The sequence below is a fragment of the Rhamphochromis longiceps genome, linkage group LG11 (assembly GCF_057381845.1).
Source record: "Rhamphochromis longiceps isolate RC_006_pf linkage group LG11, R_longiceps_female_GT1.1, whole genome shotgun sequence".
NCBI classification, from domain to species: domain Eukaryota; kingdom Metazoa; phylum Chordata; class Actinopteri; order Cichliformes; family Cichlidae; genus Rhamphochromis; species Rhamphochromis longiceps.
Window position 1 is genome coordinate 9,762,524 of NC_140567.1, and position 16,851 is coordinate 9,779,374.

At 41.6% G+C, this 16,851-nt stretch overlaps 2 protein-coding genes across 2 annotated transcripts; both read right to left on the bottom strand.

Annotated features, from left to right (window-relative positions):
- Positions 1-445: 445 nt before the first annotated feature.
- On the bottom strand, positions 446-6,183 carry gpn2 (GPN-loop GTPase 2). Its single transcript, XM_085422226.1, has 5 exons — positions 5,376-6,183; positions 5,062-5,218; positions 4,621-4,781; positions 1,426-1,556; positions 446-1,237 (listed from the first exon to the last, which is right to left on the bottom strand). The coding sequence occupies exons 1-5, from the start codon at positions 5,793-5,795 to the stop codon at positions 1,165-1,167; spliced, it is 942 nt and encodes a 313-aa protein (XP_085278352.1). The 5' UTR covers positions 5,796-6,183; the 3' UTR covers positions 446-1,164.
- Positions 6,184-6,551: 368 nt separating this feature from the next.
- Positions 6,552-11,536, bottom strand: gpatch3 (G patch domain containing 3). The gene is made up of 7 exons (XM_085422227.1): positions 11,112-11,536; positions 9,160-9,620; positions 8,827-9,001; positions 7,558-7,617; positions 7,355-7,476; positions 7,138-7,265; positions 6,552-6,796 (listed from the first exon to the last, which is right to left on the bottom strand). Exons 1-7 carry the CDS (start codon positions 11,524-11,526, stop codon positions 6,604-6,606), a joined length of 1,554 nt encoding a protein of 517 aa, XP_085278353.1. The 5' UTR covers positions 11,527-11,536; the 3' UTR covers positions 6,552-6,603.
- Between the last annotated feature and the right edge of the window lie 5,315 nt (positions 11,537-16,851).

Here is a 16,851-nt window from a genome sequence, read left to right on the forward strand (position 1 = left end):
CCAACTTTGCACGAAAGCGCTGGCACACCGAGGCCCCCCCGTGTTAAAACCAGCGTCTATGGGCTCCTTTTTAAGTTGGCAGGGTTACGATTTTTTTTTTTTTAATGTGAGATGTTGAGCTGGGGAGAGTGAACTGGGAGTAGGACAGTAAAGTCAGGGGCAGTCAATAGGGAGAAGTTTTAGTTGTATTTCGAAAGACAAGAGGATCTTCCATCCTAGAGACCAGACACAGGGCCAGTTGTGCAGAAACACAGATTTAATGTGGCTTCCTCTCCCCGCCTGACTTAATTTTTTCGGCTCTGGCTGGTTGAAAGACTTGGAGCAGACTTTTGTGGATCAGGGAGAAGCATTTGCGAGCACATGTGCCATCTGCTGGTGAAACAGCAGATCCATATATACAAGGACTCAACTACTTATGATGCCTTACTTAAGGGCTTTATTGAACCATTTCAGTCTTTGTCATAAAAGAATCATCTCTGGATAATATGCAGTTGTCTTATAAATGTTTATAGGATTATCCACCTTTTCCTTTACCCTAAAACACTGCTCAAAACTTCCCTTTTCACCAGAAAATCGTGCAACTGTTAGGAGGCAACTGAGGCTCTGGAGATTATATTCCACTGCGTGTCATGTTTTTATGCATGCAGGCTTTATCAGACATCTTCCTCGTCATTCCAGTTTGTGTGTATCTGCCATTATTCACGCAAAACATTTCATTTTTGCACCCATAATAAGAATAAATGGCCATATTCATTACAGTCACGTTGTTGTTTCAGCTCAACGATCATATCAGGGCTACAAGGCAAAACATGGGCTCCCAAGCATGTATCAAACTCAAACAAAAATGAAACTGAATGACTTTATTTTTTATCCATTTGTAAAGAAGACATTTCTTTTTTGCCTACAAAACATTACAAAAAAAAAAAAAAGATTACTCAGCCCACACATTTGCTCCCTTTAGTCTTCGTCACTGTGATTCTTTCATGAGGTGTGGTGCGACCGTGAAGCATCTACAGCACCCACATTTAGTTCTTATGTCTCCACTGCTTCTGCAGAGAGGCTGAGAAGAATTCAGGCCAAGTGAGATGGATGTTCCCAGGACCCCCTTCGTATACTGCTGCTGAAGGGGTGACCGCTTTCGTCCTGTTATTTGAGCTTTTCCATTTACAGCTCCATCATTTCCTCTTCCACAGTCTTTCCACTGGTTTCAACATACCTCTCTTGCACCCCGAGAGTACTGGTTGGTTAAATGTTAAGGAAAACCTGACAAACTACACATAAATTGGCTGTTATTTCTTGGCGTAAGAAATCCTCTCAATAAAACTGTAAACACTTATGCTTTTCAGACACCTCCTGTAAATCTTTATATTTGGCATCAAACCAGATGAGTCACTGTGAGTCACCACGACGATCAGGAAAGGATACGAGTTGAACTGGAAGTCTGCCCCCACAGCAGCTGACATCATGGCCTGCAGATTCCTCTCCTCCAGGTCTCCAAAGCAGTAGCCGTTGGCCTTGTCCACTGCTCGTAAGACCTGAATCATGCTCTCTTTGTCCTGGAAACCGAAAAGAGAAGTGCTTGATCCGGGGCTTTCCCACAAAGAGAAACTACCCACTGATCCCCTCAAGTGAGATTCACTTTAGAAAGAGGATGACAAAGCCTTTTTGAAAATGTGTGAGCACAGATTTTTCAGATTCTTCTTTGTGTGTTATAAGGTGTTGTCATAATGACATAAGCAGCACGCACATGCAAAGCAATAAATCCTCAAACTTCACTGACCTCTAACACTTTGCAGCTCTTTCTCAAAGTCGAAAGCTTTTATTTTTGGCTGCTTTAGGCACCATAAGTGGGTAACCAAGGTAACTAATGGCTGCTTAAACTAAGAACATGTACAAAGCATGTGTGCCAACCTGCCTCACGCATAACTTGCTGGTGCCACATGCAGTGATGGCACATGGTCTAGACTCCTGTCTCTGCACACACAGGATCAAATCACTCTTTATAAAGAAGCGATGTCAGGGAACGAGTGCAGAGTGCAGACAGCCCTCTCCCCCAATCCATCTGCACAAAATTGATCCAACCTTCAATTTGAAACGCTAAAAGCGATTTATGATTTAACGGTTCAAATAATGAAATACGAGGCATGTGACTTTTTAAGGGAAACGAACCGTGACGTCTGGTCAGTATGGATGCTTTATGACTACTTCAGAAGAAAGTAAAGAACTCTTATTTTGCACTCAACATCTCACAGAAGCATGATGCAGATACATTAATTAAGTAATAACAATGAAAATTTGTCGAGTTCACTGGCAAGACATGGCATTTGTTTTTACAGTGGGGCAAAAAAGTATTTAGTCAGCCACCGATTGTGCAAGTTCCCCCACTTAAAATGATGACAGAGGTCAGTAATTTGCACCAGAGGTACACTTCAACTGTGAGAGACAGAATGTGAAAAAAAAATCCATGAATTCACATGGTAGGATTTGTAAAGAATTTATTCGTAAATCAGGGAGGAAAATAAGTATTTGGTCACCTCAAACAAGGAAAATCTCTGGCTCTCACAGACCTGTAACGTCTTCTGTAAGAAGCTTTTCTGTCCCCCACTCGTTACCTGTATGAATGGCACCTGTTTGAACTCATCATCTGTATAAAAGACACCTGTCCACAGCCTCAAACAGTCAGACTCCAAACTCCGCCATGGCCAAGACCAAAGAGCTTTCGAAGGACACCAGGAAAAGTATTGTAGACCTGCACCAGACTGGGAAGAGTGAATCTACAATAGGCAAGCAGCTTGATGTGAAAAAATCAACTGTGGGAGCAATCATCAGAAAATGGAAGACATACAAGACCACTGATAATCTCCCTCGATCTGGGGCTCCACGCAAGATCTCATCCCGTGGGGTCAAAATGATCATGAGAACGGTGAGCAAAGATCCCAGAACCACACGGGGGGACCTGGTGAATGACCTGCAGAGAGCTGGGACCAAAGTAACAAAGGTCACCATCAGTAACACACTACAACGGCAGGGAATCAAATCCCGCAGTGCCAGACGTGTTCCGCTGCTGAAGCCAGTGCATGTCCAGGCCCGTCTGAAGTTTGCCAGAGAGCACATGGATGATACAGCAGAGGATTGGGAGAATGTCATGTGGTCAGATGAAACCAAAGTAGAACTTTTTGGTATAAACTCAACTCGTCGTGTTTGGAGGAAGAAGAATACTGAGTTGCATCCCAAGAACACCATACCTACTGTGAAGCATGGGGGTGGAAACATCATGCTATGGGGCTGTTTTTCTGCCAAGGGGACAGGACGACTGATCCGTGTTAAGGACAGAATGAATGGGGCCATGTATCGTGAGATTTTGAGCCAAAACCTCCTTCCATCAGTGAGTACTTTGAAGATGAAACGAGGCTGGGTCTTCCAACATGACAATGATCCAAAACACACCGCCCGGGCAACATAGGAGTGGCTCCGTAAGAAGCATTTGAAAGTCCTGGAGTGGCCTAGCCAGTCTCCAGACCTCAACCCCATAGAAAATCTGTGGCGGGAGTTGAAAGTCCGTGTTGCTCGGCGACAGCCCCAAAACATCACTGCTCTCGAGAAGATCTGCATGGAGGAATGGGCCAAAATACCAGCTACTGTGTGTGCAAACCTGGTAAAGACCTATAGTAAACGTTTGACCTCTGTTATTGCCAACAAAGGTTATGTTACAAAGTATTGAGTTGTATTTTTGTTATTGACCAAATACTTATTTTCCACCCTGATTTACGAATAAATTCTTTACAAATCCTACCATGTGGATTCATGGATTTTTTTTTTTTTTTTTCACATTCTGTCTCTCACAGTTGAAGTGTACCTCTGGTGCAAATTACTGACCTCTGTCATCATTTTAGGTGGGGGAACTTGCACAATCGGTGGCTGACTAAATACTTTTTTGCCCCACTGTATGTGTACTCTCTAGACCTGTTAGTGGTCCACACAAACTGAACCCATCCATCCATCCACACACTCTCTTAACCACTAATCCAATTCAGGGTTGTGTCAGGGCTGGCACGTATCCCAGCTATCACTGGATGGGGTACATCCCGGACAGGTCCCCAGTCCCTGACACAGAGACAGACAATCACTCACACTATATAGCCAGTTTAACCTAACGTGTAGATCTTTGGACTGTGGGAGGAAGCTGGAGTACCCAGAGAGAGCCCACGTGAGCACAAAGAGAACATGCAAACTGCACACTGAAAGGCTCCAGCTGGCCGTCAGGTTGGAACCAGGAGCCTTTTTGCTGTGAGGCGACAGTGCCACCCCCCTGTTAGTCACTCAACATTAGTATTATACATTCCACTGGTCCTTAACCAACAAACTCCCCAGTGCAAAGCCCGTGTGATGTTGGCATGTGTGAATAAAGCAGGCAAGCACATCTGAGCAGACTGAGACTCTGAGAAAGGACACCTGTGGAAATTATCACTACTAGATTCTCCCCAAACTGCCAGAACTTCATGTGTGAAAGCAGCTTATTTTATTTATTTAATTCACCAAAGCATATTCTAATTTACTGGGAGTTAAACAGACATTACTGGCTCTTCTTTTGCAGTTAATACCAAGAAGCAGCGCTGGTACCTGTACATTGAGAGGGACAAAGGACACAAGGCTGTAATCTTGCACGACCTCTGCCAACTTTTCATTTAGGTGGCGGAATTTTTTAAAGAAGGGGTCTGCAGCCAAGTGATCGAGAAGATAGGTCAGGTCCATGACCTCTGTGTAGAAGTCAAGGTTGAAGGCTGGAAAAGAGTACAAGACAAATGTTACCAAGGATGATGATGAAAAGCAACCAGTTGTGAAATTCAACAACTCAGCTGGCAATCAATGCCGGTATAGTTTTTTTTTCTTTCATCCTACTTTCTTAGAAGGGAAACAAAGAAATATGATTTCTAAAAAGACCTTTAATGTCTTAATCTCACTGTCTTAGAACATTTATCCAGCACAAATCAATGCGATTCATCAGATAATCTCTGACTACAGCCTGTAAAATCTGTTTAAAGCAAACCCTTATTAACTCACCCAGCTTGCCATACTGCTCCATCAAGTCCATCTTGGAGAGAACGTTGACATGGGGAAGCTCGACATGCAGCATCGTAGACAGCGAGGTGCACAGCACTGAAATGAACTTGGCTGGATCAGCACAGTAATGAGAGTCCACGAGGTGCACCGCTGTGAGCTAAAAGAGAGGACATCAGCCCTAAAATTCATCTTATGGTGTTAATATAAATTCACCTTGTTGTGTTAAAGCTGTGTATACATGATGGCAGTGTGGGTAAGGTAGGAGCTGTGAAGGCTCAGCAGACATACAATAATTATCTAATGATGAAGCTCACCCTGAAATTCCACTTGGCCAGCTGTGAGAAGATATTCTTCACTGAGTTCTGGTGGGTGTAGAGCTCCACCTGTCCAGGACAGTCAAACAAGAAGTAGCAGTCACTGTACTGTTTCAGCTTCTCCTCCAACCAGTCCAGATTTGCTTCGACGTATTCCATGCAGTAGAGAAGTCCACCATTGGGCCCCAGCTTTAAACCTTCCATGACATCGTCCAAAGTCACCAGCTCTGAGATATCTACCGCACAGGAATAAGGTATCCCTTCATTGGCTGGATCCATATTCACAACCACCACCTTGCGTCCCAGGTGAGTCAGAAACTCTTGCATCCCTTGGCAGTAGGTGGTTTTCCCCGAACCCGGGGGCCCAATAACCACCTGACCGAAACGCAGGGAGGGCTTCGCTTGTGTCTGCTTGGACATGGCTTCAGACTCGCATTAGATGGTGCTAGGATGTCCTGTGCAGGGTACCAACTGGGGTGTTGGCTGGCAGTGTCACAGGATTTGGTATCAAGAGTTCAGTTTTTCTTCCACCAACTACATTAAAAACTCTTTAAACACTAAATAAACCTGGACCTGCCATCCACTCCGGTCAGACAAGACTTGTACAAAGTAGCTATTTAAATGTTTATGTACGATAAATCGTAAGTCTACTCAAAACATATGTGCAGGTCCTTAATATAATGTTGACTTTTACTGTAAATTACAGCAATACTGACTGATATTTACCGTTTGCTGATGCTATATTTACATGCGTATGGAAGTCGCTAACACATGCTAACGCTACTCGGAAGTATATCTAAGTTACGTAACTGGCGTGTCAAAATAAAAGCCGGTTGTTAACATGGCGCAACGTGCAGGACTAATTTCAGACTACATTTTTTTCTAAATCATCTCATCCTTGCTCAAACACCACATTATTCCGTCATTAATAGCTTGGTACAATTCATACACATGTGTATAGTTAATATAGGAAAACTAGATTTTGTGTGAGATTAAAAATTAGAGACACTAATCACATGAAAAAAGGATTTCAACATATATATATATATATATATATAAATGTGTGTGTGTGTGTGTGTGTGTGTGTGTGTGTATATATATATATATATATATATATATAGAGAGAGAGAGAGAGAGAGAGAGAGAGAGAGATAAGTATGTGTGTGTTTAAAAAAAAAAAAAAAGAGTTCCATGATGTTAAAATGGTTTTAATTAAATTTTATTAAAGTCATCTTTGTGATCTTTGTGGGCCAATGCTGCCACCTGGTTGCCACCCTCTGTACTTCATACTTGTGTTCGGCTGCCGTCTCAGCAAGGTATCGCCTCTGTCTATGTCTTTGGGTTTATCATACACTGTAGTTATATGATAATCTGTTCTGGCCTTTTTTATAGGATGTAAGACCAATTTCTCTCCATGATACCTGCAAAAAAGAAAAGGAAAAAAACAACACAGCATCAGCATCACCTACCTCACATACCAAAGCTTAAAATTATATTAGCTGTTAAGCTGCGTCCACACTGGAAGCAAATTGAGTGACATCCTGCAATTTCAAGTGACTAAGGGCGGAATAACTGCTGGCGTTTGGGAAGTGGGTTGGATGTAAAATTAACTTCTTTTAACTTCCTCCATAGGATCGAAACAACTACCAATGAGAGTGAAGAATAGCAGTATTGATTGACACCTGAGCCTGGAACAAGCGACCTGCCGTCAGCTTGAGAGCAAAGTCGATCAAAATCTTCCGCTGATTGTGCTCATGCTCACCCAAAGCCTCTTTTACAGTTGGGATGTTGCCCCTCATTTTCAAGTGCTTCAGAAATTCCAATCTGGCTGTTTCCTAGGCCTTCACCTTCCCTCCAGCCGTGTTTCTCCATCACACGACGCCCAAAGCCCTAATCAGAGAAAAAATATATGTGCAGTTATCTGATGTGTAACAAGAGGAAAGATTAGATTAAGTTATATGTGATGGCAACCTCCTCACCTTAGTGAACCTCTCAAAGCGGCCAATAGACTGATTGTGCCCCGATCCATCTTCATGACCCTCCCTCAGCCTCTTTTCATACCGCATTGTGACGTAATCTCGAGCATCCATGTCACCTCCATCTGTAAAAGGACTTGGTTATAGGAAATCTGACTCTGCATTAATAGAACACAGTTTAGTTAATTAGGGTAAAAAATTTTTACCTTTATCATAGTAAACACTCATGTCAACATCCCAGTCATCGGCTGTTTCTTCATCAAAGTCTGAAAAACGAGAGAAACACACATGAATGTAATCACACAGTCGCTGTTGTTTTGTTAGCTATTTGTTCATGATGTAAATCTCTGGTTACATCACATCCCTCTATTGAATTGAGATCTGGTGACTGTGCCATTTGAGAACAGTGAACTCATTGTCATGTTCAAGAAACCAGTTTATGATGATCTCAGTGTTTTCACGTGGCTTGTTATCCTGTTGGAAATGGGTACACTGTTGTCATAAAGATGGATGTTCATGGCGAGTAGCAACACAAAAGTAGATTGTGACATTTAAATGATGGTCAGTTGGTACTAAGAACCCCAAAGTGTGCTAAGAAAATATTCCACACCCCAGCAGTTGACACAAGGCAGGATGAATCCATGCTTCCATGTTGGTTACTCCTAATTCTGATGTTCCAGTGTTTCCAACATTCTTTTCCAGTCTTCTTTTGTCTGGAGTTGTTGAACTTTTGTGAACATCAGTTTCCAGTTCTTAGCAGACATCTGCTGCTGTAGCCCATGTGCTTCAAGGTTTAACATATTCAGATATGCTGTTCTGCCCCCCCTTTTTTTAACGAGTGATTATTTGAGCTACTGTTGTTTTCACTCATAAAGAAGTCTGGCTGTTCTCCTCTGACACCAAACGAGGCATTTTCACCCACAATTTGCTGCTCACTTTATATTTGCTTGTTTTTGGACCGTTTTCTGTAAAACCCGACAGATGCTTGTGTGCGAAAAACGCCGGAAGATCAGCAGTTTCTGAAATACTCAGACCAAACTGTCTGACAGCAACAACTATGTTTCAAGTTATTTAAACCAGCTTTCTTCCCTATTCTGATGCTTGGTTTAAGCTTCAGCAGGTCGTCCTCACCACGTTCGCATGTCTAAACTCATTCAGTTGCTGGCATGTGATTGGCTGATCGAATTTTTGAATTAGCAAGCTACTGAAGAGGTGTATCTAACAAAGCGGCCAGTGTGAGTATATTTGCAATTATCTTTTAATGTATGTTATTGTAGAGCGGAATTTGTTTGTCAGCATCTCCACTGAATTGATTTCTTATACTAATTAACACATACAGACACGTTCAGTTTGCCTTTCCACACCTATTTACCTAAAGTTTGCTTAATAACCTGCACACCCCATTGCTCGTTTATTAACACAGTATAGTATGCAAGCTTTTTTCTTCAAAGTGCATTAGTGTTTTTGGTGCCTACCTCCTTCTTCCTCTTGCCAGTACTGAGCATCAGTGTAGAACACCAGACCTGAGCCTCCTTTTTCCCACTTCAGCTCAATCTCTTCTTCAAACAGTCTCTCTTTGGTTCGCTCCTGGCTTGTTACATCATCATGCAAAGCCTCGTGGCGTTCCCACTCCTCACAGCAGTCATCATCCTACAATCAATCACATGAAGAAATTAGCAAACTACAATAAAGGGATGATGATGGTTTTAGTTAGGCTGCACCTAATGGACAGCCGACACAAACTAAAACCAACACATTTATCCAACACGCTGACAGACAGCTGGTTGATAGGACTGAACTGAACCTACATCATCAGCATTCGACTGCGCATCCTCTTCCTCTGCGTCTTCCTTCTGTGCTTCATCAGCCTCAGTGGTTTCTGTGTTATCACCCAGCTGCCTCGATCCTAAGGATGAACCAGGCAAAGTACCTGGTCCTGATATTTCATGTCCAGCAGCTGTTAATACAGTCTCTTCTGTGGCTGGAAGTGTGCAAGTGTCATGGTACTGGAAGGGCACGTTCCCATAGCGACGGTTGGAACTGGTCTTGGGGAAAGTGAGCCCCAGTTTCCGAATGAGGCGTGGAGGCAGGCGACAGGCTTGGATGAGCTGGAGAAACACTTTTACGGATGTGCCCACATTCCCGTTCTGCATCAGAGCAGGTGGATTCAGTTCGGAGAGGCTTCTGAGGTCGGCCTCTGTGAATCGCTCTGTTAAGGAAACACGGTGCCGCTGTTCATACTTTGTTTTATAGGGGAAAGATCCGTCATCTGAAAGAAAGGAAAAAATAATAATACATGTACAAAGAGTGACAAAAACCACACGATGTGAAAGGTTCGTGCACCTCTTACTTCTAGGCTGGGTCATTGTAATTCCTTACTGTCAGGTTCTCCTAAAAACTTCCCATAAAGCCTTCAGTGAAAAACAAAACAAAACAAAATGCCGCAACGAGAGTGCAGACAGGCACTAGAAAGAGAGATCATATTTTTCCCCATACTGGCTTCTCATCACTGGCTTCTTGTTAAAACCAGAACTGAATTTTAAATCCTTTTCCTCACATACAAAGCCTCCATCTTATCTTAAAGACCTTACAGTTTAATATCATCCCAGTAGCACTCTCAGCAGGCTTATGATTTATGGAGTTTCCAAAAGTAGAATGGGAGTCAGAGCCTTTAGCTGTCAGGTCCTCCCCAGTGGATCCAGCTCCCAGTTTGGATTCAGGAGACAGACACCTCTTCTATGTTGAAGGTTAGGATTTAAACGTTCCTTATTGATAAAGCTTATAGTTAACATCATAGTCATAATTTTTTTTGCTACAGGCTCAAGGTGCTGGGCTGAGGCTTCCCATGATGCACTGAGCATATAGTCTCCATTCCCATCTTTTCACCCCCCATATGTTTAATATGCCACTACCGCATGATCTTAACTTTTCTTTTAGTCCTGCTTGTTGTCTATATGCTCCAGCCTGAGCCTTTTTCAGCTGGAGGTCTCTTCCAAATAAAATCAAGTTCTTTCAGACACCAGTATAGGAGACCCGTGTGCCGTAACGCTATTGCCTAAGAGAGGCCTAAATTCAAATCTTCCCTACAGCCATTTACTGTGTGTCTTGCCCATGCTCTTTGTCCCAGCTTTCCTGTCTTCTCTCCAATAAATGCTGCCCACGGCGGATCTTTTGGAATCTCTCTCCAACACTGTGGGGTGACTGTAACTCGAGAGGTAGAGCAGGTCATCTACTAATCAGAAGCTTGGAGGTTTGATCCCTGGCATACAGACTGGAGAAGTGTTATAATATTGAGTTGTATTTTGAGCAGCTTCAGCAACTAACCAAGTTTCTCTCATCCATCAGAGTGTCAGTGTTAGACAGAAAGCAATTTAAAAAGTGCTTCTATGAATTGGTGAAGGAGACAAGCTGTAGGAAGCACAGCAAGTGTTCAGGTAGAAGAAAAGGGTTAAAGTATATAAGACCCAGCCAATTGTAATGTCTGTCTTCTTCTTTCAGCTGCTCAGCCGTTTTAATAATCCTCCACATCTTTTAAAATTCAGTTTTGCTTTGTTGATTTAAAAGCATTTCCCCAAATATAAGATAAATAAATAATTTCTTATTTTTATAATTCTGGCTGTGATTTTCTTCTAAGGCTCACAACAGAGGCACAGGAACTACAGCTTTTATCACTGGATGATAACTAATACTCCTCACCTTGACCTGTCAATGACTAATGTGTCATGTGCCACATTAATACGTCGCATATGACATAATTCACCTTTGTCGTAGGAAACTTTGACTCTCTTGATAACACATCGTCTTGCCAGCCAGTTTCCCTTCGCGTCGATCCAGTGGTTCCCCGCATACATCCTCACGAACCTCTCAGCGTCCTTAGCGCGAACTGAGACGATGCAGCAGCACGACCTCACTGCCGGCTTTGACTCGGCTGGGATCTTTGTTAGCTCAGCGGACTCCGAAGATGAGGAACGGGGCTCCGAGTCATCTCCAGACACCGAGCTCTCAGGCGCCCCGGACTCCCTGAGAACCTCCGGCCTGTGTCGGTAGTGAAAACAATGAAAACCTCCGCTTTCTATGAACTGACTGAAATAATTCCTCAGGTCCGCTGAGCGAAACGCGACAGGAATGTTGGTTATTGCAAAATACACCGGAGGGTCAGCTTTAGCGTCCGCCATGATTGTTTATCTTCAGGAACGTTTGTAAATGACGTCATATCCGCTTCCGCAGACGTTACAGAAGTAAAGCTCATCGACTCATAAACGTTCATAACAATTATTAACCATGTCCAAAAAAAAATCATTAAGTATTAAACTTAAACGCAAGAAGACATCTTGGCAAAACCTGCAGAAACTTTTTCAGGGAGTTATTTGAAAGAATTATCTGAAAATAATATTTCGACCTTTTTTCTAAAAGGTCGAAATATTTAATTCGATTTTAATCTCAAAGTGAGCACTAATATTTTTTCCTGCACAATTTTTATGTGTTATGAGCAAAAAAATTTTAATTAATCAAATCTGATTAAATAAAAACAGTCCGGGAAATCCCTCCTTTTTATTCCCTTTTGCTGAATTCTCCATCATAATTAAATCTAGGATATCTGGAGAGCACATCTCTCGTCCTAACGTCTTTTCTGAAAGTACTTTTTCTCTTTCTACTATTGCATATGCTGTTTTTGGTTTTATGAGACTGCTGCATTATATTGTTTATGCATGTTTTACGGATGTAAATGTTTAATGTTGAGCTCATTTAAGCTTGCTTTTTTATAATGTGCGTACAGTTTAATATACATCAACACATCATAATATATATGAGTGTTGCGTTTATAGCGTCCCTGACCTGTCAAAGCCTGTCAAAGGCTGACTTTTAAGGTAGCTCTTAAAAGTCAGCCTTTTTTATGGACTCAGAAAACAGCCCTGTTTACCTTTGAACATAGCTTGTTACAGCCAAGACCGTTTTTAACTCTTTATATATCAGAAGGAGAAGGCTCTCAACCCATAAAGGAACACGTCCTCATTCAGTTTAGCAGAAAATATCAAATTAAAAATCACAGAATCCAGAGATCCACAGTTTTTCACTGTAATCTCAAAATTTAATAAGTGGCTGTCAGACAAATGCAGTGGAGTAAAGGAAGGAGTACAGAAACGGTTAGCTCAACATTGAATGTCAGTATTTAAACATTTATTTATTTAGTGTACAATGTAGATACAGTGGACATTCACATGTACCAGCTTGTGTGTGTGTCTGCCAGTCACAGTTTTCAGGACCCCAACACCTGACTACAGACAGAAAGAAAAAAGCATTTTTCATAATCAGCTTGAATTCAAAGTCCAAAACAGGAACTAACAGAAATACAAATAAACCTTAAAGAAAGAAAAGCAGCAATATAATAATAAAACTAATGCAGTGACCCAAAATACAATCATCACAAAAATCCAGACCATATCCAAACAATCACCAGTCTTGATCCTTTTTATATTTTCACTGTGAAATCCCCCCTGACATCCACACAACCAGTAACCAGTGCTGCTCAAAATATATAATCAGATTGCTTAAAATCACATATTGGGTCTTAATGGTTGGATTTTTGGTGTTTAAAGTCTGTATATAAATGTGCTGTGTAATTTGTGGAAAACAAAGTGATGCAAGATTGGGCAGGAAAATCCAGAATCATAAACATCAAGTTAAAAAATTAGAGCCCAACCCATACTGATACTGACATTTGACATAAGGACAAAGTTCATTTGTCTTTATTGTTTTTTTAAAAGTCTGACATTCCAAACTTGTTATATGATATTTTATATTAAGTTGTTTACCGTCCGCTCGATTCTACACAGGTCAGCTGGTTGCTGTGTTTGTGGCATCCCAAACAGGTAAGTTATGAACACAGAAGTTGCATTCAGATTCCTTCCAATGCTGCTAAAATTAACACTCTTTACATAGTTGATTGGTCTTTCTCCAATTTTTCCTTTAGTTTTAAAATGTTCTTTTATCTGCCATTATACATGCCAATACCGATAGCTCAGTAAATAGACCATTGGATTAATAGAACTGCTTAAGCACTGTCTTAATGTTTTCATACAGTATATATTATAAGAGGTCACATCAAAGTGGCATCGATGTGCTTTGATAGACAACATGTTTAATCATGTCTCACTTGGTTGCACAGGTATATTTCTTTTCACACTGACTATAAGTTGCCAATTCCGCCTCTTTAATAATGGTCACAGTAAAACCTTCATTTTATTAGAAATACACCAAGAGTTGTTCAAAACTGTTTAACTTAGCATGACTAGTAAAAGGATAAAAGAGAAAGAGGCAGCTGAGAAATATATCTAGTCAGAGTTCATTAACCCAAAGTTAACCCTTGCTTTGTCCTTCACCTCAGCTTTTATTGTTGTATTTTTATAGTAATGGGCAGTAAAACTAGACTCGGGTGTCTGGACTCTGACATTATGTCACACATCATATTGCACACACACACACCGTGCATTAGTCATCACCCTCCTGATTAGTGGAAGTTCAAACAAATTCTTGAGAATGTGCATGTGTGAACGTGTGTGATGTAAAAATAAAATTAAAATTAAACAACAGTAGATGTGGTTAATATGTGATTAGATCATAAAACAGCCACCTAACTCAAGAGATGAACCTGTGTTGTGTGTACACATAGCAGACAGCTAAGCAAAGAACCAATTTTAAGTGGCAAAGAAAACATGATTAGTTCCCACTTGTTTAGTCAAACTTGTGCAAAATGCCAAAGATAACACAATTTGAAATACATAAAATAGTATTTTCACACCAACAAGGTCATTCAAAACTTGGCGTATCTCAGCATGGTGTGCAGTGTGTCCTTAAAATTTCAGTGGTGTTGGGGATCTTTTCACAATTGGTGAAATTATGAACAGTCAGATTTTGAACGACCATTCAATAACACGTGAAAAGCATCTGATTGGCAGTAGCTTCATTTTTCAGCGTGACAATGATCCCAAACACACTGCCAGTGCAATAAAAGCTTTGGCACATACAGTGGCTTGCAAAAGTATTCGGCCCCCTTGAACTTTTCCACATTTTGTCACATCACAGCCACAAACATGAATCAATTTTATTGGAATTCCACGTGAAAGACCAACACAAAGTGGTGCACACATGAGAAGTGGAACGACATTCATACATGATTCCAAACATTTTTTACAAATAAATAACTGCAAAGTGGGGTGTGTGTAATTATTCAGCCCCCTGAGTCTTTGTAGAACCACCTTTTGCTGCAATTACAGCTGCCAGTCTCTACCAGCTTTGCACATCTACAGACTGAAATCTTTGCCCATTCTTCTTTGCAAAACAGCTCCAGCTCAGTCAGATTAGATGGGCAGCGTTTGTGAACAGCAGTTTTCAGATCTTGCCACAGATTCTCGATTGGATTTAGATCTGGACTTTGACTGGGCCGTTCTAACACATGGATATGTTTTGTTTTAAACCATTCCATTGTTGCCCTGGCTTTATGTTTAGGGTCGTTGTCCTGCTGGAAGGTGAACCTCCGCCCCAGTCTCAAGTCTTTTGCAGACTCAAAGAGGTTTTCTTACAAGACTACCCTGTATTTGGCTCCATCCATCTTCCCATCAACTCTGACCAGCTTCCCTGTCCCTGCTGAAGAGGAGCACCCACAGAGCATGATGCTGCCACCACCATATCTGACAGTGGGGATGGTGTGTTCAGAGTGATGTGCAGTGTTAGTTTTCCGCCACACATAGTGTTTTGCATTTTGGCCAAAAAGTTCCATTTTGGTCTCATCTGACCAGAGCAGCTTCTTCCACATGTTTGCTGTGTCCCCCACATGGCTTGTGGCAAACTGCAAACGGGACTTCTTATGGTTTTCTGTTAACGATGGCTTTCTTCTTGCCACTCTTCCATAAAGGCCAACTTTGTGCAGTGCACGACTAATAGTTGTCCTATGGACAGATTCCCCCACCTGAGCTGTAGATCTCTGCAGCTCGTCCAGAGCCACCATGGGCCTCTTGGCTGCATTTCTGATCAGCGCTCTCCTTGTTCGGCCTGTGAGTTTAGGTGGACGGCCTTGTCGTGGTAGGTTTACAGTTGTGCCATACGCCTTCCATTTCTGAATGATCGCTTGAACAGTGCTCCGTGGGATGTTCAAGGCTTGGGAAATCTTTTTGTAGCCTAAGCCTGCTTTAAGTTTCTCAATAACTTTATCCCTGACCCGTCTGGTGTGTTCTTTGGACTTGTTGTTGCTGCTGCCAATATTCTCTTAGACAACCTCTGAGGCCGTCACAGAGCAGCTGTATTTGTACTGACATTAGATTACACACAGGTGCTCTCTATTTAGTCATTAGCACTCATCAGGCAATGTCTATGGGCAACCCCACTTTTCAGTTTTTTATTTGTAAAAAATGTTTGGGATCATGTATGATTTTCATTCCACTTCTCACGTGTGCACCACTTTGCGTTGGTCTTTCTTCATGCAACAAGAAGAAATGGGAGTGAGACAAAACATGTTTATTGAAAACAACGCTTAAACTGAAACAAGTGGTTTTACAGCTGATGAAAGTTTAGGACCACGTGCCTTTAAAAGGCCAAATCTGTGCAGAAATGTGGATTCATTGACATTTTCTGTCAGGTAGTCACACTGTCATAACGTTCTGACGGCAAAGGCAAAAAAACGTTCTCTTTTTGAACGTGGTCGGGTTGTTGAACTGCACAAGCGGGGTCTCTCGCAGTGTGCCATGGCTGCTGAGGTGGGATGCAATAAGACAGTCATTTCTTAAATGATCCTGAACGTTATGGACCAAAAACGTCAAGTGGAAGACCCAAAAAAATTTCACAAGCACTCAGCCAGAGGATCCAGTTGACTGTCCATCAAGACGCTGGATGATCCTCGACCCAAATTAAGGCCGTTACTGGTGCCAACTGCAGACCCATAAACATCAGATGGCATCTGAGACTGAAGGGCTTCAAAAACAAAAAACGTCAAAAACATCTTTAAAAATTTTTATTTCACTGCAATTTAAAGTTCAGTGTGTATATGTGATGGATGCATGCAACCACACAACTGAGATACTTAGGTAATATTCATTTGGTCTTTTGTCTTATGTTTATGTTATGCTCTAAAGCTTCTGTGATCATAAGTTAACTAATTTGATATTTTGAGTTTACCTGTAATGCATGACAGCACTAAGCTATAGCCCAAATGGTGGCATAGACTTTGCTTTGCATTGTTTGTTATTTTATATAGGTATGTTATATTGATTATATTTCTGCTCTTTCTGAGTTACCTGACCTCCGCTCCAGTCCTTCCTGGTTTGGCTGAAAGAGGAGGCTGAGGGTGGAGCTGGTTTAAATGCAGAAGCCAATAAAGTGGACTGGACCATCTATTGTGATCATGCAGGGGGAATGGGGTTCTTCTTGAATGATGGTTAGCTGTTATCTCTTTAGTTTTCACCTTTGGTGTATATAATGGTTTATTCATTTGCTATATAACTGGAGCT

Coding starts and splice junctions, on each gene's coding strand:
- gpatch3 (XM_085422227.1), bottom strand. CDS start 11,526: ATGGCGGACGCTAAAGCTGACCCTCCGGTGTATTTTGCAATAACCAAC. Junction 9,621..11,111: donor CAAAGTTTCCTACGACAAAG/GTGAATTATGTC, acceptor CCTTTCTTTCAG/ATGACGGATCTTTCCCCTAT. Junction 6,797..7,137: donor AACTGTAAAAGAGGCTTTGG/GTGAGCATGAGC, acceptor TCTTTTTTGCAG/GTATCATGGAGAGAAATTGG.
- gpn2 (XM_085422226.1), bottom strand. CDS start 5,795: ATGTCCAAGCAGACACAAGCGAAGCCCTCCCTGCGTTTCGGTCAGGTG. Junction 4,782..5,061: donor GGAGCAGTATGGCAAGCTGG/GTGAGTTAATAA, acceptor ACTCTTTTCCAG/CCTTCAACCTTGACTTCTAC. Junction 1,238..1,425: donor GCAGACTTCCAGTTCAACTC/GTATCCTTTCCT, acceptor TTAACCAACCAG/TACTCTCGGGGTGCAAGAGA.